This window comes from Agelaius phoeniceus, unplaced genomic scaffold (assembly GCF_051311805.1).
Source record: "Agelaius phoeniceus isolate bAgePho1 unplaced genomic scaffold, bAgePho1.hap1 Scaffold_321, whole genome shotgun sequence".
Classification (NCBI taxonomy): Eukaryota; Metazoa; Chordata; class Aves; order Passeriformes; family Icteridae; genus Agelaius; species Agelaius phoeniceus.
This window is the reverse complement of record NW_027509938.1, coordinates 44,313-64,973: the sequence shown is the minus strand read 5'-3', so window position 1 is coordinate 64,973 and position 20,661 is coordinate 44,313. Positions and strand designations below refer to the sequence as shown.

The window sequence follows — 20,661 nt, the reverse complement described above, 5'->3', positions numbered from 1 at the left end:
GGGGCATTTTAGGAGGAATTTTGAGGGAAAGTTGGGGTAAAATTTTGGGGATTTTGGGGAATTTTGGGGAAATTTAGGAAAAAACTGGGAGATTTTGGGTGGAATTTTGGATTAAAATGGGATTTTTGTGGTGTGTGGTTGTGTGGGCTGAAAATTGGGGATTTTGTGGGAATTTGGGGGAAAATTTGGGGATTTTGGGGAAAATTGGGGGAAATTTGGGGATTTTGGGGGAAATTTGAGGGAAATTTGGGAGAATTTGGGGATTTTGGGGGAAAATTGGGAGATTTTGGGGTTATTTTGGTGGAAAATGGGATTTATTTGGTGTGGTTTCGTGGGGTTAAAATTGGGGATTTTGGGCAAATTTCGGCCATTTTAGAGGAATTTTGAGGGAAAATTTGGAAATTTTGAGGGAAAATTTGGGGATTTTGGGCAAATTTAGAGGAATTTTGGGGAAATTTGGGGATTTGGGGGTAAAATTCGGGGATTTTGGGTCAAATTTGGGTGGAAATGGGATTTTTTTAGTGTGGTTGTGTGGGATTAAATTGGGGATTTTGGGCAAATTTGGGGGAAATTTCAGGATTTTGGGGGAAATTTGGGGGCAATATGCGGGAAATTTGGGGAAAATTGGGAGATTTTGGGGTAATTTTGGTGTTAAAATTGGAATTTTTGGGTTTGGTTTAATTGGGGAAATTTGGGGAAATTTGGGGTAAAATTCGGAGATTTTGGGGAAAATTGGTGGGGAAATTTGGGGATTTTGGGCAAATTTGGGGGAAATTTGGAAAAATTTGAGGGAAATTTGGGGATTTTGGGGGAAAATTTGGGAGATTTTGGGGATTTTGGGTGGGAATTTTGAGTTAAAATTGGAATTTTTGGGTGTGGTTTATGGGGGAAATTTGGGGAAATTTGGGGGTAAAATTTGGGGATTTTGGGCCAATTTGGGCAATTTTAGAGGAATTTTGAGGGAAAATTTGGGGTAAAAATTGGGGATTTGAGGGAAATTTGGGGCAATATGGGGGAAATTTGGGAAAAAATTGGGAGATTTTGGGGTAATTTTGGGTCAAAATTGGAATTTTAGGGTTTGGTTTATGGGGGAAATTTGGGGGGAAAATTTGGGGAATTTGAGGGAAAATTTGGGGAAATTTGAGGGAAAATTTGGGGAAATTTGGGGATTTTGGGGAAAATTGGGGTAAAATTTTGGGGATTTGGGGAAATTTGGAGATTTTGGGGTAAAATTTGGGGATTTTGGGTGGAATTTTGGTGGAAAATGGGATTTTTTTGGTGTGGTTTTGTGAGGTGAAAATTGGGATTTTGGGCAAATTTGGGCACATTTGGGGAATTTTAGGGGAATTTTGAGGGAAATTTGGGGAATTTTGGGAGATTTTGGGGGAAATTTGGGAGATTTTGGGGAGTTTTGGGGGAATTTTGGTTTAAAATGGATTTTTTGGGTGTGGTTTATGGGGGAAATTTGGGGTAAAATTGGGGGATTTTGGGGTTAAATTGGGGATTTTGGGAAATTTGGGGGAAAATTTGGGGATTTTAGGCAATTTAGAGGAATTTTGGGGAAAATTTGGGGATTTTGGGGGAAATTTGGGGATTTTGGGGGAATTTTGGTGGAAAATGGGATTTTTTGGGTGTGGTTTTGTGGGCTGAAAATTGGGGATTTTGGGCAAATTTGGCGAAATTGGGGGAAATTTGGGGCGTTTTAGAGGAATTTTGAGGGAAAATTTGGGGGTTTGGGGAAATTGGGGGAATTGAGGGAAATTGGAAATTTGGGGAAAATCTGAGGGATTTTGGTGAAATTTTGGTTTAAAATGGGATTTTTTGGGTGTGGTTTTGTGGGCCTAAATTTGGGGATTTTGGGCAAATTTGGGGGTTTTGGGCAAATTTGGGCCACTTGAGAGGAATTTTGAGGGAAAATTGGGGGAAAATTTGGGGTTTTGGGAAAATTTGGGCCATTTTTGAACAATTTTGGGGAAAATTTGGGAGATTTTGGGTCAAATTTGGTGGAAAATGGGATTTTGTGGTGTGGTTGTGTGGGCCTAAAATTGAGGATTTTGGGGGAAAATTTGGGGATTTTGAGGGAAAATTGGGGGTCAAATTTGGGGATTTTGGTAAATAGGGAAATTTGGGGTCAAAATTTGGGAGGTTTTGGGAAAGTTTTCGGTAAAATTTGGGTATTTCTTTGGGATTTTGAGAAATTATTTGTGGGATTTGAGGGGGATTTTGGGGGGAAAATTTGGGAATTTTGGGGAAATTTTAAGAAGGTTTTGGGGTAAGAATTTGGGAATTTTGGGCAGAAATTTTGGGGCAAAACCGGTGACCTTTGAGCCGTTTTGATGGGAATTTTTTTGGCTAAAACTCCAAAATTTTGGGTAAAATTTTACAATTTTTAATGTGGGGAATTTTTGGGTGGATTTGGGGTGGATTTTTGGGGTAAAATTCCTGAAATTTTTGGGTCAAAACTTTAAAATTTTTGTTTTTTTCCCCCTCCCCTCATTCTCAGCTCGATTTCCACCGCGGCCTCTTGGCCCCGCCCCCTTCCTCAAGCCCCTCCCCTCTCCAGCCCCGCCCCTCCCCTCCTTTCCCCCCCTCCTCCTCCTCCTCCTCCTCCCCTTAACCCCGCCCACCAAGGGGGCGTGTCCCCGCCCGGCCACGCCCCCCGGGGGGCGGAGCCTTGGCAGTGGGCGGAGCGAGAGCGGGAACGATCCCGGCGGGAAAGGGCCCGGGAACAGCGGGAATGGGACAGGGGCAAAGCCCCGCCCCCAGCCCCGGGACACGCCCACCGGGGGGCGGGGCCACGCCGGGACACGCCCCCCGAGAGGGCAGGAGCGGCAGGACACGCCCACAAGGGGGCGGGGACAAGGAGAAGGGGCGGGGACAAAGGGAGGCACGGCCGGAGAGGAAAGGTGGGTGTGGCTTTAAAAGGGAAAAGGGGCGGGGCTTCAGGGTGGGAGGGGCTTAAATGGGTGGGAGGGGCTTGAATGGGAGGGTTTAAAGGGATTGGGAGGGGCTTAATGACCATATATGGAAATGGGAGGGGCTTAAGGAGTGGTGGGAGGGGTTTAAGGAGTAGTGGGAGGGGTTTAAAGGGAGGTGGGAGGGGCTTCAGGGTGTGTGGGAGGGGTTTAAAGGGGTTGGAAGGGGTTAAACGCCATATATGGAAAGTGGGAGGGGTTTACAGTCTGTGGAGGGGCTTAAAAGCAGTGGGAGGGTTGTAAGTTGTAGTGGGAGGGCTTAATGTCCATTTATGGAAATAGGGAGGGGTTTAGCATTTGTGGGAGGGGCTTAGGGGTGTGGGTGGGGGTTTAATAGCCTTATATGGAAAGTGGGAGGGGTTAAAAGTGTGTGGGAGGGGTTTAATGGCCATATGTGGAAAGTGGGAGGGGTTTAAAGCTTGTCAGATGTATGTAAATGAGTAGGAGTGGCTTGTGTGGTGGGCGGGGCTTAATGACCATATATGGGCATGAGGAGACAGTGGGAGGAGCTTCAGCCTCACCGTTTTCCTTTCTATGGCAATGTGGGCGTGGCCAGAGCTTTGTGGGCGGGGTTTAAGCGCAGTGGGCGTGGCCAGGTTTCCATTTATGGTCATGAAGACCAATGGGAGTGGTTTAAGGAGCAGTGGGTGGGGCTAAAGGATGGTGGGGCGTGGCCTAATGACCATATAAAGTCATTAGGTGCTAAAAGGGGCGGTTAAAAGGGTGGGCGTGGCCTATGGCATAGTGGGCGTGGCTTAACGCCAATTAAAGTCTAATTAACAATAGGTGGGTGTGGCCTAACCTAAAATGTTGCTAAGTGGGCGTGGCCTGGGGCAAAGTGGGCGTGGTTTAGCACAAATTAAAGCCTAATTATGGATAGGTGGGTGTGGCTTAATCTAACCTAACTTATGCAATGTGGGCGTGGCCTGTTACAAAGTGGGCGTGGTTTGTCCTAATTAAAGCTATGTGGTCGTGACTTAATTTAAACCTAACTTATGCAAAGTGGGCGTGGCCTAGTTCAAATTGGGCGTGGTTTATCCCTAATTAAATCAAGATGGGCGTTGGCTTAATTTAAAATTAACTATTGTTAGGTGGGCGTGGTCTAATTCAAAGTGGGCGGTTAAAACCAGTTCAACCCTCATTAACAATAAGTGGGCGTGGCTTAAAATTTTAAATTTAAGGCTAAATGGGTGTGGCTTAAGACAAATGGGCGTGGCTTAAGACAAATGGGCGTAGCTCAAACCCCAAAGGGCGGGGGTAAAGCAGAGTGGGCGTGGCTTAAGAACCAAATAAGGGCAGTAAAGCAGGGTGGGCGTGGCCTTGTGAGCGCGGTGGGCGTGTCCCTGAGGGTTTGGCTCCGCCCCCCTTTGCAGAGAAGCCCCCGGAGGAGCCCCCGGCCAAGCTCTTGGACGATTTGTTCCGGAAAACCAAAGCGGCGCCGTGCATCTATTGGCTGCCGCTGACCGACTCCCAGGTGCTCATTTGCATATCGTTTGCATGGCGGTTCGCGGGTTGAAGGGGAGAGAGGGGAGGGGTTTGGGGGGGAAATTTGGGGGTTTTTGAGGGAAATTTGGGGGTTTTGGGGAAATTTGGGGTTTTTTTGAGGGAAATTTGGGGTTTTTAAAGAAATTTTTAATATTTTTTTTTTTAATTTTTGATTTTAGAGGGAAAATTTGGGGATTTTTTTAAGGGATTTTTAAAATTTTTTATTTAAAATTATTGAAATTTTTTTTTAATTTAATGATTAAAAATTTTGGATTTTAGGGGGAATTTTTGGGGGGATTTAGAGGAAATATTTGGGGTTTTGAAAGGAAGTTTTGGGACGTTTTGAGGGAAAATTGAGGAAAATTTGATAAAAAATTACATTTTAATGAGGAAAAATGGATTTTTTTGGGGTAGAAAAGGAAGGGAAGGGAGAAAAATGACAGGAATTGAGAAAAAAAATCACAAAACTTTGGAAATCAAAAAAAAATTCGGAGTTTGAGGTGAAAACTAAGGGAAAAAATTTGAAAAAATGGAGAAAAAATGGGGAAAAATAGGAGAAAAATGAGAAAAATTTAGAAAAACATTAATAAAAAATCTAAACTATATTAAAAATATTTTTAAATATAAAATTTAAAAAAATCAGAACTTGAGGTAAAAAATAAGGGGAGAAATTTGAAAAAATGGAAGAAAATGGGGAAAAATGGGAGAAAAATTAAGAAAAAAATTATTAAAGAAAAAATAAATTATTTAAAAAATATTAAAAATTACAAACTTAAAAAAATCAAGAATTTGAGCTAAAAAACAAGTGAAAAATTCGCATTTTAACGAGGAAAACCGGGATTTTTTTTGGGAAAAAAAACCCAAAACTCTTAAAGCTCTTTCGCCCAATGGTGTGCGGTGTTGAGCGCCCCCTAATTAGCATAAATTTGCATGCGCAGCTGCTGCAGAAGCAGGCGGAGCGGGCGGCGCGGGCGCGGGAGCGCGAGCGGCGCCGGAAGGAGCAGGAGGAGGAGGAGCTTCGGCAGCGCCAGGGGGGCGGGGCCAGCGCCGCGGGGGGCGGGGCGGCGCCGCGGGGGGCGGAGCCTCCTCGGGCGCAAACCCCGCCCACTCGCGGCCCTCAGGAGGGGGCGGGGCCGGGGCCAGGGCGCCCCCCAGTGGATCCCGGAAGCGCCGCAGCCGCAGCCGCAGCCCCCGGAGGCGCTGAGGGCCCAAAATCGCCCGGAACGGCCCCAAAATGGGGCCCGGAAAGGAGGAAATAAAGCGGGAGTAAAAAAAAAAACAAACAAACGAAATAAATGTGTGGTTTTTTGGGGGAAAATGAGGGGGTTTTGGTAAAAATGTGGGGTTTTTTAGGGGAATGTGGGTTTTTTTTGGTCGAAATTATAGAATTTAAGGGCAAGAAATTTGGGGATTTCGGGGGGAAATTGTGGAAAAATTTGGGTCCGAAAAATTTGGATTTAAGGGTTGGGAATGTGGGAATTTTGGGTGGGAATTTGGGTGCAAAATGTTGAAATTTGGGGTAAAATAGGGAGGAAAATGTAGAAATTTGGGTGGAAAGCGGAACAAAGAGGGAAATTTTAGGAGAGTTTGGGTCAAAAAATTGTGGGGGTTAAGGGTGGAAAAGTGGGAATTTTGGTGCAAAATGTGGAAATTCGGGTTAAAATTGGGAGGAAAATGGAAATTTGGGCAAAATCAGAAGAAATAGAGGGAAATTTTAGGAAAATTTGGGTCAAAAAATTGTGGGATTTAAGGGTTGGAAATGTGGGAATTTTGGGTGGGAATTTGGGTGCAAAATGTGGAAATTTGGGTCGAAATCGGGAGAAAAATGTGAAATTTGGGTGGAAATCAGAAGAAATAGAGGGAAATTTTGGGAGAGTTTGGGTCAAGAAATTGTGGGGGTTAAGGGTGGGAAAAGTGGGAATTTGGGTGCAAAATGTGGAAATTTGGGTTAAAATTAGGAGGAAAATGTGGAAACTTGGGGGAAAAATCAGAAAAAATAGGGAAATTTTAGGAGAGTTTGGAGGGAAAAGTTTAGGTGAGGATTGGGAAAATTTGGGTGTAAATGTGAAAATTTGGGGGTAAAAGTTGGGAATTTGGGTCAAAAATGTGGAAGTTTGGGACAAAAATCTGGGGAAATTTGGGTTAAAGTTGGGAAGGTTTGGAGGGAAGAAATCTGGGTCAAAATTGGGAGGGAATTATGGAAATTTGGATGAAAATAGGAGGAAATCTGGGTAACTTTTTAAGGGAAAAGTTTAAGGTCAAAATTGGGGAAATTTGGTTCAAAATGTGGAAAATTGGGTTAAAATTGGGGGAAATTCGGGTTAAAATTGGGGGAAACTTGGGATAAAACTGGGCAAGTTTGGATTGATAAAATCTGGGATAAAACTGGGAAAATTCGGGTCTAAATGTGGAAATTTGTGGGTTTGAGTGAAAATTGGGGGAAATTTGGGTCAAAAATATAAAACATTTGAGGCCAAGTGTGGGAAAATAGGGAAATAAATTGAATTTTTGGGATCCTGGGGAATATTTAGAGGGGTCTTGGGGGGTTTGGAGGAATTAAGGGGATTTTTGGGGGGAAAATTTTCATTTTTGGGGTCGCAGACGCGTCTCAGTAAATTCTCGCTTCCCATTGGTCTTCGCGCCTGTCAATCACGGGGTTTCCGCGCTGGCATTGGTTACACTCCCACTTTAGGGCGGTGCTCAAATTATCCCGCCTTGCTCATTTCCCATTGATCAGTTTTACTCATTTCTGCGCACTGATTGGTTTTTAAACCTGTCAATCATCGCTATCCGCCCCTCACGGCTATGGGCGGGCTTTTTTCGGCGTTTCTCGCGCTCTGATTGGTTGCCACCCCCGCGTGTCGCGCTCTGATTGGCTGCGCACCTTTTCCTTCACGCACATTTCCAACATGGCGGCGTCCGAGGCGGTCGCGCTGCTGGAGACGCTGCGGGCACAGGTGAGACCCCAAAAACCGCCCAAAAACCCCAAAAAAGCCTCGATTTCCCCCAAAATTATAATTTTGGCCTTCTGCAGGTGGCGGAAGTGGCGGCGCACGGGCGGGAGATGCTGCGGAGAGTGAGGGGAGGGCAGCTGGACACCAAGGAGGTACCGGAGGCGTTTGGGGGCGAATCGTGAGGGGATTTTGAGGGGTTCTGAGGGGTTTTAGGGGATTTGGGGAATCCCCTGAGGGGAATTTAGGATCCTTGAGGGGTTTTTGGGGGGTTCTGAGAGGATTTTTGGAACTTTTTTGGAATTAGGGGGGTTCTGAGGCGATTTGGGGCGTCCTGAGGGGATTTGGGAATTCTGAGGGGATTTTTGGGGGTTTCTGAGGAGATTTGGAAATCCTGAGGGAATTTTGGGTCCCTGAGGCGATTTGGTGAATTCTGAGGGGAATTTTGGGGATTTCTGAGGAGATTTGGAAATCCTGAGGGGATTTGGGGTCCCTGACGGGGATTTGGGGAATTCTGAGGGGATTTGGGGAATTCTGAGGGGAATTTTGGGGATTTCTGAGGAGATTTGGGAATCCTGAGGGGATTTTTGGGAATCCTGAGGGGATTTTTGGGGGTTTCTGAGGAGATTTGGGAATCCTGAGGGGATTTGGGGATTTCTGAGGGGATTTTTGGGGGTTTCTGAGGAGATTTGGGAATCTGAGGGGATTTGGGGAATTCTGAGGGGATTTGGGGAATTCTGAGGGGATTTTTGGGGATTTTTGGAGATTTGGAAATCCTGAGGGGATTTTTGGGGGTTTCTGAGGAGATTTGGGGAATTCTGAGGGGATTTTTGGGGATTTCTGAGGAGATTTGGAAATCCTGAGGGAATTTTGGGGTCCCTCGAGGGGATTTGGGGAATTCTGAGGGGATTTGGGGCGTCCTGAGGGGATTTGGGGAATTCTGAGGGGATTTGGGGAATTCTGAGGGGATTTTTGGGGATTTCTGAGGAGATTTGGAAATCCTGAGGGGATTTTTGGGAATCCTGAGGGAATTTTGGGGTCTCTGAGGGGATTTGGGGAATTCTGAGGGGATTTTTGGGGATCCCTGAGGGGATTTCGGGATTTTTGGGGGATTTTAGGAATCCTTGAGGGGATTTTGGGTGTTTTAGGGTTTTTTGGGGTCCCTGAAATCTTTAGGGTGTTCTCGAGGATTTTTAGGGGGACTTTTGGGTGGATTTTAAGGAATTTTGGGGTGATTTTGTTGGAAATTTTGGGGGAATCTTTCAACCTCTCTCCTGAGTCCTCCAGTCCACAAGGGAATAAAATTTGGGGGAAATTTGAGCAAATTTTGGGGTGAAATTTGGGTTTTTTTGGGGTTCTTCCTATCCACTTGCAGTCACCTCTGCTGATCCCAATTTTAAATCAAATTTTACCAAATTTTTGGGTGAAATTTGGGATTTTTGGGGTCCTCTAATCCCCTAAGGGATTCCCTCCTTTAAGACTCAAATTTGGGGGAAATTTGAGCAAATTTTGGGGTAAAATTTGGGATTTTTGGGTTCCTCCCATCCCTTAAGGGCTCCCCTATACCGATACCAATTTTTAATGAAATTTTCCCCAATTTTTGGGGTGAAATTGGGATTTTTTTGGGTTTTTCCCATCCCTTAAACGGTCCCCTCTTCCAATACCAATTTTAAATCAAATTTTACCAAATTTTTGGGGTAAAATTGGGGGTTTTTGGGGTTCCTCCCATCCCTTAAGGGGTTCCCTCTTCCAATACCAATTTTTGATTAAATTTTCCGAATTTTTGGGGTGAAATTTGGGATTTTTGGGGTCCTCTAATCCCCTAAGGGATTCCCTCCTTTAAGACTCAAATTTGGGGGAAATTTGAGCAAATTTTGAGTTAAAATTTGGGATTTTTGGGTTTCTCCCATCCCTTAAGGGGTCACTTCTGCCAATACCTATTTTAAATTAAATTTTCCCAATTTTTGGGGTGAAAGTTGGGAATTTTTGGGTTCCTCCCATCCCTTAAGAGGTCCCCTATACCAATACCAAATTTTAATGAAATTTTACCAAATTTTTGGGGTAAATTTGGGATTTTTGGGTTTCTCCCATCCCTTTAGGGTTCCCCTCTGCCAATACCTATTTTTAATGAAATTTTACAAATTTTTGGGGTGAAATTTGGGATTTTGGGGTTCCTCCCATCCACTTGCAGGCGCCTCTGCTGATCCCAATTTTAAATCAAATTTTTACCAAATTTTGGGGTAAAATTTGGGATTTTGGAGTTTTTTCCCATCCCTTAAGGGTTCCCCTCTGCCAATACCAATTTTAAATCAAATTTTACCAAATTTTGGGGTAAAATTTGGGATTTTTGGAGTTTTTCCCATCCCTTAAGGGTTCCCCTCTGCCAATACCAATTTTAATGAAATTTTCTCCAATTTTTGGGGTGAAATTTTGGATTTTGGGTTTCTCCCATCCCTTAAGGGTTCCCCTCTGCCAATACCTATTTTTAATTAAATTTTCCTAAATTTTGGGGTGAAATTTGGGATTTTTAGGGTCCTCCCATCCCTTAAGGGGTTCCCTCTTCCAATACCAATTTTTAATGAAATTTTACCAAATTTTTGGGGTGAAATTTGGGATTTTTGGGGGTTTTCCCATCCACTTGCAGGCACCTCTGCTGATCCCAATTTTAAATCAAATTTTACCAAATTTTGAGGTGAAATTTGGGATTTTTGGGTTTCTCCCATCCCTTAAGGGTTCCCCTGTACCAATACCAATTTTTAATGAAATTTTCCCGATTTTTGGGGTTTTTCCCATCCCTTAAGGGTTCCCCTCTGCCAATACCTATTTTTAATGAAATTTTACCAATTTTTGGGGTGAAATTTGGGATTTTTGGGGTCCTCCCATCCCTTAAGGGTCCCCTCTGCCAATACCAATTTTTAATGAAATTTCCCCAATTTTTGGGGTGAAATTGGGATTTTTGGGGTCCTCCCATCCACAAGGGGGCGCCCTCATAAGACTCAAATTTGGGGTAAATTTGAGCAAATTTTTGAGTTAAAATTTGGGATTTTTGGGGGTTTTCCCATCCACTTGCAGGCGCCTCTGCTGATCCCAATTTTAAATCAAATTTTACCAATTTTTGGGGTGAAATTTGGGATTTTGGGGTCTTCCCATCCATTAGGGGATGTCCTCTTTTAAGACTGAAATTTGGGGTAAATTTTCCCAATTTTTGGGGTGAAATTCTGGATTTTTGGGGTCCTCCCATCCACCAGGGGCGCCCTCTTAAGACTCAAATTCGGCTTCAATTTGGCCAAAATTTTGAGTTGAAATCCGGGGTTTTTTGTGTTTTCCCCATCCCTTAAGGGTTCCCCTATACCAATACCAATTTTAATGAAATTTCCCCGATTTTTGGGGTAAAATTTGGGATTTTTGGGGTCCTCCAGCCACTCCTCCCATCCACTAAAGGGCGCCTCTGCTGATACCAATTTTGGGTTAAATTTGGATGAAATTTTAGGGTGAAATTTGGGAATTTTGGGGTCCTCCCATCCACAAGGGGGCGCCCTCTTAAAACTGAAATTTGGGGTAAATTTGGCCAAATTTTGAGTTGAAATTTGGGATTTTTGGGGGTTTTTCCCATCCACTTGCAGGCGCCTCTGCTGATCCCAATTTTAACTCAAATTTTCCCAATTTTTGGGGTGAAATTCTGGATTTTTGGGGTCCTCCCATCCACAAGGGGGCGCCCTCTTAAAACTGAAATTTGGGGTAAATTTGGCCAAATTTTGAGGTGAAATCCGGGGTTTTTTGGGTTTTTCCCATCCCTTAAGGGTTCCCCTATACCAATACCAATTTTTAATGAAATTTCCCCAAATTTTTGGGGTGAATTTGGGTTTTTTAGGGGCTGTCCCTGCTGCAGGTGCGCTCGCAGGCGCTGCTGTGGTACCTGCAGGACCTGGCCCTGCTCGTCTGCTCCAAATCCCGCGGGGGCTCCCTCAGGAGCGCGGGGGAGCCCTGGACAGGCTGCTGGAGACCAGAGTGGTGAGGAAAAAATGAAAAAATGGGGAGAAATCCCCGGGTTTTGGGAAAATTCGGGGGCGTTTTGGCGAAAATTTGAAGAAAATCGGGGAAAATTTGGCGAAAATTTGAAGAAAATTGGGGAAAATTTGGGGGGTCCCAGAGGGATTTTCAGGAAGGGAATTTGAGGGATTTGGGGTAAATTGGGTGGAGAGGGGGATTTTGGGAATTTTTGGGGGAAATTTGGCGAAAATCGGGGAAAATTTGGGGAAAAATTCGGCGAAAATTGGGGAAAATTTGGCAAAAATTTGGCAAAAATTTGAAGAAATCAGGGAAAATTTGGGGAGAATTTGGGGAGAATTTGGGGAGAATTCAGGGGTCCAAGAGGGATTTTCAGGAAGGGAATTTCAGGGATTTTGGGTAAATTGGGTGGAGAGGGGGATTTTGGGAATTTTTGGGGGAAATTTGGCGAAAATTTGGCGAAAATCGGGGAAAATTTGGCAAAAATTTGAATAAAATCGGGGAAAATTTGGGGAGAATTTGGGGAGAATTCAGGGGTCCAAGAGGGATTTTCAGGAAGGGAATTTCAGGGATTTTGGGTAAATTAGGTGGAGAGGGGGGTTTGTGGATTTTTGGGGGAAATTTGGAATTTTTGGGGGAATTTTGGGAAAATTTGAAGAAAATCGGGGAAAATTTGGGGAAAAATCGGGGAAAATTTGGGGGTCCCAGAGGGGTTTTCATGAAGGGAATTTCAGGGATTTTGGGTAAATTGGGGAATTTGGGGATTCAGGGGGATTTTGGGAATTTTTGGGGGAAATTTGGGGAAATTTCAGGGAAAATTTGGGCAAAATTTGAAGAAAATCGGGGAAAATTTGGGCGAAATTCAGGGATCCAAGAGGGATTTTCATGAAGGGAATTTTAGGGATTTTGGGTAAATTGGGGAATTTAAGGATTCCAGGGGAATTTTGGGAATTTTTGGAGAAATTTGGTGAAAATCGGGCAAAATTTGGCGAAAATTTGAAGAAAATTGGGGAAAATTTGGGGGTCCCAGAGGGGATTTCATGAAGGGAATTTTAGGGGTTTTGGGTAAATTGGGGAATTTGGGGATTCCAGGGGGATTTTGGGAATTTTTGGGGGAAATTTGGGGGAAATTTGGGGAAAATCGGGCAAAATTTGGGCAAAATTTGAAGAAAATCGGGGAAAAATTGGGGGTTCCCAAAGGGATTTTATGAGGGATTCAGGGGGGATTTGAGGGATTTTGGGTAAATTGGGGAATTTAAGGATTCCAGGGGGATTTTGGAAATTTTGGGGGAAAATTTGGTGAAAATCGGGGAAAATTTGAAGAAAATTGGGGTAAAATTTGGGGGTCCCAGAGGGATTTTCATGAAGGGAATTTTAGGGATTTTGGGTAAATTGGGGAATTTTTGGGAGAAATTTGAGGAAATTTGGGGGAAAATTTAGGGAAAATTTGAAGAAAATTGGGGAAAATTTGGGGAAAATTTGAAGAAAATCGGGGAAAATTTGGGGGTTCCCAAAGGGATTTTAATGAGGGATTCAGGGGGGGAATTTCAGGGATTTTGGGTAAATTGGGGAATTTAAGGATTCCAGGGGAATTTTGGGAATTTTTGGGAGAAATTTGGGAAAATTTGAGAAAATCGGGGAAAAATTCGGGGAAAATTTGAGAAAATTTGGGGAAATTCGGGGATTTTCAAGGGGGAATTTCAGGGGTTTTGGGTAAATTGGGAGAATTTTGGGTAAAGGGGGGAAATTTTTGGAATTATTGGGTGAAATTTGGGGAATTTTGGGGACTTAACGAAAATTTTGAGATTAAAAATGGGAATTTTGGGAAAATTCTGGGATCCTGGAAGAGATTTTGGGATGGAATTTTGGGAGAACTTTGAAATTTTAGGAATTTTTGGGGGGAATTTTTGGATTTTAGGAGCATTTTTGGGAGAATTTTGGGATTTCTGAGGGAAATTTGAGGGAATTTTGGGGTTTTGTATTTGGGTGCGAATTTTGGGGTTTTTGGGGCGGTTTCGGTCTCTGGCCCCCGCCCCTGAGCCGAAGCCCCGCCCACTTTTGCAGGTTCTGGAGAAGCTCCGCCCCCTGGAGCAGCGCCTCAAGTACCACCTGGAGAAGCTGCTGAGGGCGGCGGCCTCCGGTGGGCGTGGTCAGTGCAGGCCCCGCCCCTTTTCAAACCACACCCCCTCCACTTCCTGTTCCGTCACCCCCTTTGATTGACAGCTGTCAATCATCCCCAGGTGCCGAGGGATCCGCTCAGCTTCCGCCCCGCCCCTTCCAATATGGCGGCGCAGGTGAGGGCGGGGCCTAATGGAGTAAAAGGGGCGGGGCTTGAGCAGGAATGGGGCGGGGTTGAAGTGGGAATATGGGCATGGCCTAATGGGAAAATGGGTGGGGTTAAAGGGTTAAAATGGGCGTGGCTTAGTGGCAAAAGGGGTGGGGTTAACGGGCATAGCTTAAGGTAAATGTGGGAGGGGTTTATTGGCAAGATGGGCGTGGCTTCGTAGGTTTGTGGGCGTGGCTTAAATAACGAATGTAAGGGGGTTGTGTAGAAAATGGGCGTGGCTTAAGGGCAAAAAGGGGCGGAGTTTAAGGCAGCAGTAGTGGGGTTTAAGTGTGTAAAGGGGCGTGGCTTGTGCTGAATTTGGGTGTGGTTTTATTACTTTGTGGGCGTGGCTTCAATAATTAATGGGTAGGGTTTGTATGGAGAACTGGGCGTGGCTTACAGGCAAAAGGGGCGGAGTTTAAAGGAGCAGTGGGTGGGGTTTAAAGGCTTAAAGGGGCGTGGCTTTGTGGGTGTGGCTTCATTAATGGGAGGGGTTTGTGGGGTGAACTGGGCGTGGCTTACAGGCAAAAGGGGCGGAGTTTAAAGGAGCAGTGGGTGGGGTTTAAAGGGGCGTGGCTTTGTGGGTGTGGCTTCATTAATGGGAGGGGTTTGTGGGGTGAACTGGGCGTGGCTTAAGGGCAAAAGGGGCGGAGTTTAAAGGAGCAGTGGGTGGGGTTTAAGTGTGTACAGGGGCGTGGCTTAAGCTAAATTTGGGTGTGGCTTCAATAATTTATGGGAGGAGTTTGTAGGGAGAACTGGGCGTGGCTTAAGGGCAAAAAGGGCAGGGTTTAAAGGAGCAGTGGGTGGGGTTTAAGGTGAGAAAGGGGCGTGGCTTATGTAAATTTTAATGGCGGAGCTTAAAGAGAATTGGGGCTTGGCTTGAGGGGAAATCAGGCGTGGTTTAAGCTAAAAACGGGTGGGGTTTAAGTGATTGAAAGGGCGTGGTTTCTCTGGTGGGCGTGGCCTGATGGGGGCGTGTCTTTCAGGATGAGGACGATGAGGATGAGGATGATGACGAAGGCCAAGGGGGCGGAGCCAAAGCGCCGGGGCTGGGGGGGGGGCGCCGCTATGTCCGCCCCGCCTGGTGCCCGTGGCCCCCGGTGAGAGACCCAAAATCCGCATTTTTACCCCCAAATTTCTGCAGTTTTACACAAATTTCTCCTTTTTTACCGTTTCAGGCTCCTTTCACCCCGTTCTGATCCAATTTAACCCCATTAAAATCTGATTTTGTCCCTTTTTCCACCATTTTTGACCCATTTTTGACCCATTTCCCACCATTTTAACCTCATTTCATTCCACTTTAACCTCGTTTTATTCCCATTTTAATCCTATTTTTCAACCATTTCTTCCTTGGTTTTTTTCCATTTTAATCCCATTAAATCTCTTTTAACCCCATTTTTTGACCATTTCTCCCCCATTTTTTGACCATTTTTCCCCCACTTCCTCCCATTTCACTTGCTTTTAATCCCATTTTTTCCCCCTTTCCCCCCCATTTTTTTCCCCATTTTCCCCTCCATTTTTTCCCCATTTCCCCCCATTTTTTCCACTTTTTTCCCCCATTTCCCCCCAATTTTTTACCCATTTTCCCCTCATTTATTCCCCCCATTTTTTCCCCTCATATTTTCCCCATTTTAACCCATTTCCCTCCCATTTTTCCCTCATATTTCTCCCATTTTCCATGTTTTTTCCCCATTTTTCCCCATTTTCACCCCATTTTCCCCTCACATTTCCCATTTTTCCCCCCATTTTAACCAATTTCCCGTTGTTTCCCCCCGTTCCAGCCGTGCCTGACCCCGGTTCCCACCATTTTTCCCTCATATTTCCCCTCATGTTTCCCCCATTTCTCCCCCATTTTCCCCTCATATTTCTCCCCATTTTCCCCCATTTTCCCCCGTTTTTTCCCCATTTTTCCCCATTTTCACCCCATTTTCCCCTCATATTTCCCCATATTTTCCCCATTTTAACCAATTTCCCGTTGTTTCACCCGATTGCAGCTGTCCCCGACCCCGGTTCCCGCCATTTTCCCCTCATATCTCCCCTCATATTTCCCCCATTTTCCCCCGGTTTTCCCCCCTTTTTTCCCCATTTTTTCCCAATTTTTCCCCATTTCCCCCCCATTTTCCCCTCACATTTCCCATTTTTCCCCATTTTAACCGATTTCCTGTTATTTTACCCCGTTCCAGCCGTCCCCGACCCCGCTGGTTCCGCCATTTTTCCCTCATATTTCCCCTATTTTCCCCAGTTTTCCCCCCTTTTTTCCCTCATTTTCCCCCCACTTTCCCCTCACATTTCCCCATTTTAACAAATTTCCCGTTGTTTTACCCCGTTCCAGCCGTCCCCGACCCCGCTGGTTCCCGCCATTTTCCCCTCATATCTCCCCTCATATTTCCCCCATTTTCCCCCGGTTTTTCCCCATTTTTTCCCCATTTCCCCCCCATTTTCCCCTCACATTTCCCATTTTTCCCCCCATTTTAACCAATTTCCCGTGTTTCCCCCCGTTCCAGCCGTGCCTGACCCCAGTTCCCGCCATTTTCCCCTCATATTTCCCCCATTTCCCCCCCATTTTCCCCTCATTTCCCCTCATATTTCCCCCCCCATTTTTCCCTCATATTTCCCCATTTTCCCCCCATTTCCACCCCATTTTCCCCTCATATTTCCCCCATTTTTCCCCATTTCCCCCCCCCATTTCCCCCCATTTTAACCAGTTTCCCCTCATATCCCCCTCATCCAGCCGTGCCTGACCCCGGTTCCCGCCATTTTTCCCTCATATTCCCCTCATATTTCCCCATTTTAACCAATTTCCCCCCTATTTTTTCCCCCATATTTCACCATTTCCCCCCCATTTTCCCCTCATATTCCCCCATTTCCCCCCCATTTTCCCCTCACATTTCCCATTTTTCCCCATTTTAACCAATTTCCTGTTGTTTTACCCCATTCCAGCTCTCCCTGACCCCGGTTCCCGCCATTTTCCCCTCATATCCCCCTCATATTTCCCCCATTTTTCAGCCATTTCCCCCGTTTTTTCCCCATTTTTTCCCCATTTTCACCCATTTCCCCCCCACTTTCCCCTCACATTTCCCCATTTTAACCGATTTCCCGTTGTTTTACCCCGTTCCAGCCGTCCCCGACCCCGCCGGTTCCCGCTCGGTGGCGCGGGCGCGGCTCCGGGCCCTGAGCTCGGCCGTGATCCGGGAGCTGCAGGCGGAGCTGGGGGAGGGGCCCCTGCAGGAGGGGGAGGGGCTGGGCCCGGCCTCCCGCCAGGAGCTCCACAGGTGAGAATTGGGGAAAATTCGGGAAAATTTCGGGAATTTTCCCTTTTTTTTTCTAGGTTTTTTTGCCATTTTTTTCGGATTTTATTTGAATTTTTTCTGATTTTTTTTTCCATTTTTTTTTCGGAGTTATTTTGAATTTTTTCGGAATTTTATTTGATTTTTTTTCCTTTTTTTCTGAATTTTTTTTAAATTTTTTTTCCATTTTTTTTCTGAGTTTATTTGAAATTTTTCTGAATTTTATTGAATTTTTTCGGAATTTTGTTTGAATTTTTCCAGAAGTTTTTTTAATTTTTTTTGATTTTTTATGAATTTTTTCTGAGTTTTTTTTTGAATTTATTTATATTTTTTTCTGAGTTTTTTATATTTTTTTCTGGTTTTTTTTAATTTTTTCTGAATTTTTCTGAATTTTTTTCCTTTTTTTCTGAGTTTTTTAAATTTTTTTCTGAATTTTATTTGAATTTTTCTGAATTTTTTCCTTTTTTTCAGACTTTTTAAAATCTTTTTCTGAATTTTTTCTAATTTTTTTTCTGAATTTTTCTGACTTTTTTCCTTTTTTTTCTAAATTTTTTCGATTTTTTTTTTTTTTTGAGTTTTTTTGAATTTTTTCGGAATTTTATTTGAATTTTTTCTGATTTTTTTTTTCTGAGTTTATTTGAAATTTTTGTTAATTTTATTTGAATTTTTTTCCATTTTTTCGGAATTTTTTAAAATTTTTTCGGAATTTTACTTGAATTTTTTTCTGTTTTTTTTCCTTTTTTTCCGAATTTTTTAAAATTTTTTTCTGATTTTTTTTTCCATTTTTTTTTTAGAATTTTTTTGAATTTCCCCACTTTTGTTCCATTTTTTTAGCGTTTTTTTTGTGTGGTGTTGGTCCATTTCTGCCTGAAATTTCCCCCTTTCTGACCCATTTTTTTGCCTTTTTTTTGTGCGGTTTTCGCTGATTTTGTGTGAAATTTCCCCATTTCCGCTCCATTTTGTCTGACTGAGTTCCTTTTGTGTGGATTTTGGGTGAAATTTCCCCATTTTTGTTCCATTTCTTTGGGGTTTTTTTGGTGTGGTCTCCGTCCATTTCTGCCTGAAATTTCCCCCTTTCTGACCCATTTTTTTGCCTTTTTTTGTGCGGTTTTCGCTGATTTTGTGTGAAATTTCCCCATTTCCTCTCCATTTTGTCTGATTGTGTCCTTTTTGTGAGGATTTTGGGTGAAATTTCCCCGTTTTTGTTCCATTTTTTTAGGGTTTTTTTGTGTGGTGTTGGTCCATTTCTGCCTGAAATTTCCCCCTTTCTGACCCATTTTTTTGCCTTTTTTTGTGCGGTTTTCGCTGATTTTGGGTGAAATTTCCCCATTTCCTCTCCATTTTGTCTGATTGTGTCCTTTTTGTGAGGATTTTGGGTGAAATTTCCCCGTTTTTGTTCCATTTTTTTAGGGTTTTTTTGTGTGGTGTTGGTCCATTTCTGCCTGAAATTTCCCCCTTTCTGACCCATTTTTTTGCCTTTTTTTGTGCGGTTTTCGCTGATTTTGTGTGAAATTTCCCCATTTCCCTTCCATTTTGTCTGATTGAGTCCTTTTTACGTGGATTTTGGGTGAAATTTCCCCGTTTTTGGGCCATTTCAGGCGCCGCTATGAGGAGTCGATGCTGCAGCGCCTCAGCGGCCCCTGGAGGCCGCGGCGCCCCCGGGGGGCGGGGCCTGACCTCAATGACGTCACCAACTTCGGGGCTTTCCCCGCCCTCCTGGGAGAAGCCAATCAGGTGAGAGGGGGGCGGGGCTTGAGGGGAAAAGGGCGGGAAAAGGCAAAAAATTGAAATTTTCAGGTCAAAATTGGGAATTTTGAGGTAAAATTTTGGGAATTTTGAGGTCAATTTTTGGGATAAATGTTTGGGAATTTTGGGGTCAGTTTTTTGGGGAGTTTCAGGTGGGATTTCAGGGATTTTGGGGTCAATTTTTGGGGAATTTTGGGGATATATTTGAGGGATTTTGGCGTCAAATTTTGGTGCTGAATTTGGGGAATTTTGGGATTAATTTGTGGAATTATTTGGGTCAATTTTAGGGGATTTGGGGGTGAAATTTTGGGGGATTTTGGGGTCAAATTTTGGGGAATTTTGGGATTCATTTTTGGGGATTTTGGGATCAAATTTTGGGCTGAATTGGGACAATTTTGGGATCAATTTTGGAGGAATTTTGGAGCTGAATTTGGGGAATTTTGGGATCAAATTTGGGCTGAATTTGAGGGAATTTGGGATCAATTTTTGAGGAATTTTGATTCAATTTTAGGGTTGAATTTGGGGAATTTTAGGGTCGATTTTAGGATCCTTTTTGGGGCATTTTGGGATCAATTTTGGGGGGATTTTGGGATCAATTTTGGGGGGATTTTGGGACCCACATTGGGAAATTTTGAGGTCAATTTTTGGGGAATTTTGGAAACGATTTTGGGGCTGAACTTGCAGAATTTTGGGAACAATTTTAGGGAATTTCAGGATCAATTTTGAGGAATTTTGGGATCAATTTTGGGATCAATTTTGGGGGGATTTTGGGGCTGAATTTGGGCAATTTTGGGACCAATTTCTGGGACATTTTTGCCTGAAATTGCAGAATTTTGGGATGAATTTTTGGGGAATTTCAGGATCAATTTTGGGGGAATTTTGGGGTCGATTTTTGGGGGGATTTTGGGGCTGAATTTGGGGCACTTTTGGTGAATTTTGGGCCAAATTTGGGGCATTTTTTGGGCTCAGGATTCGTCGGAGCCGCCGCAGAAAAAGAGGAAAAAGCAGAAAATGGCCAAGAAAAAAGGGAGGAAAGGTGAGTCCAGTTCAAACCAGTATAAACCAGTATAAACCAGTATAAACCAGTACAAACCAGTTTACCTCCCTCCCCTCCAGGTTTCCGCCGCCGCCGCCGCTGATTCTTCAATAAAAACTCCGGGATTTTTGCCTCATTTGCATCTCATTTGCATTTTTATGACGTCATTGGGGGTGTGAAAGGGGTTACTGGGAGGGGGGTGGGGGTTACTGGGAGGGACTGGGAGGGAAAAAAAACCCAAAAATTCCACATTTTTTACCAATTTTTCCCAAAATTTATAATTTTTTTAATTATTTTTGCAAAAAATTCCAAATTCTTCTTTATTTTTTAATGAAGTTCCTGGTTTTTCATCTGTTTTTTGCCAGAATTCCACTTTTTTTCCTCAAAAATTCCGATTTTTAAAGGAAAAAATCAGAAAAAACAGACAAAGAATTAAAAATTTAAAAAAAACCCAAAAAAATCACAAAAATCGCACAAAAATCACCATAAAAACTCCCAAAAATTCACAAAAAAACCCACAAGAAACCCTCAAGAAATCCTAAAAAAAAGGGAAAAAAATCACAAAAAAAATGTCAAAAACCCCAAAAACTTCCAGAAAAAAAACCCGAAAAAATCCCCCAAAAAACATCAAAAATCTGAAAAAAAATCACAGAAAATCACAAAAACTCCCCAAAAACCTGTCAAAATAAAACCCGAAAAAATCCCCAAAAAATCCCTCAAAAAGGAGAAAAAAACTGCAAAAAATCCACAAAAAATCAAAAAAACTCCCTAAAAAAACTCCACCAAACCTCCCTTTAAGCCCCCTAAAAAACCCCAAAACCCCCAATAAAATCCCCAAAATATCACT

The 20,661-nt window shown here is 43.6% G+C and overlaps 2 protein-coding genes across 6 annotated transcripts in view; both read left to right on the top strand.

Annotated features, from left to right (window-relative positions):
* Positions 1-2,757, top strand: part of LOC143693151 (apoptotic chromatin condensation inducer in the nucleus-like) — a 33,315-nt gene extending 30,558 nt beyond the window's left edge. For both annotated transcript variants that reach the window (XM_077173163.1, XM_077173162.1), the window contains exon 9: positions 2,504-2,757. In XM_077173163.1, the coding sequence (XP_077029278.1) occupies positions 2,504-2,617 (114 nt within the window). In that variant the 3' untranslated portion in view covers positions 2,618-2,757. The remainder of the gene's footprint in view (positions 1-2,503) is intronic.
* Positions 2,758-7,220: 4,463 nt separating this feature from the next.
* NGDN (neuroguidin) lies at positions 7,221-19,950 on the top strand. Of its 4 annotated transcripts, none has more exons than XM_077173167.1 (9): positions 7,269-7,417; positions 7,495-7,566; positions 11,301-11,422; positions 13,484-13,713; positions 14,732-14,845; positions 16,864-17,017; positions 18,631-18,766; positions 19,748-19,814; positions 19,895-19,950. In XM_077173167.1, the coding sequence occupies exons 1-4, from the start codon at positions 7,370-7,372 to the stop codon at positions 13,542-13,544; spliced, it is 303 nt and encodes a 100-aa protein (XP_077029282.1). In that variant the 5' UTR covers positions 7,269-7,369; the 3' UTR covers positions 13,545-13,713; positions 14,732-14,845; positions 16,864-17,017; positions 18,631-18,766; positions 19,748-19,814; positions 19,895-19,950. The 4 variants fall into 4 exon arrangements, with proteins under 4 accessions (XP_077029284.1, XP_077029282.1, XP_077029281.1 ...); XM_077173166.1 differs by having other exon boundaries at positions 11,283-11,422; XM_077173169.1 differs by lacking the exon at positions 11,301-11,422 and having other exon boundaries at positions 7,221-7,417.
* Positions 19,951-20,661: the final 711 nt, after the last annotated feature.

What these genes read in the sequence shown, in the direction of transcription:
- NGDN (XM_077173166.1), top strand. Translation starts at nt 7,370, where the DNA reads ATGGCGGCGTCCGAGGCGGTCGCGCTGCTGGAGACGCTGCGGGCACAG. An exon ending in GGCAGCTGGACACCAAGGAG is followed by an intron (nt 7,567 to 11,282) that starts GTACCGGAGGCG and finishes TGGGTTTTTTAG; the next exon opens with GGGCTGTCCCTGCTGCAGGT. An exon ending in GGCTGCTGGAGACCAGAGTG is followed by an intron (nt 11,423 to 13,483) that starts GTGAGGAAAAAA and finishes CCACTTTTGCAG; the next exon opens with GTTCTGGAGAAGCTCCGCCC.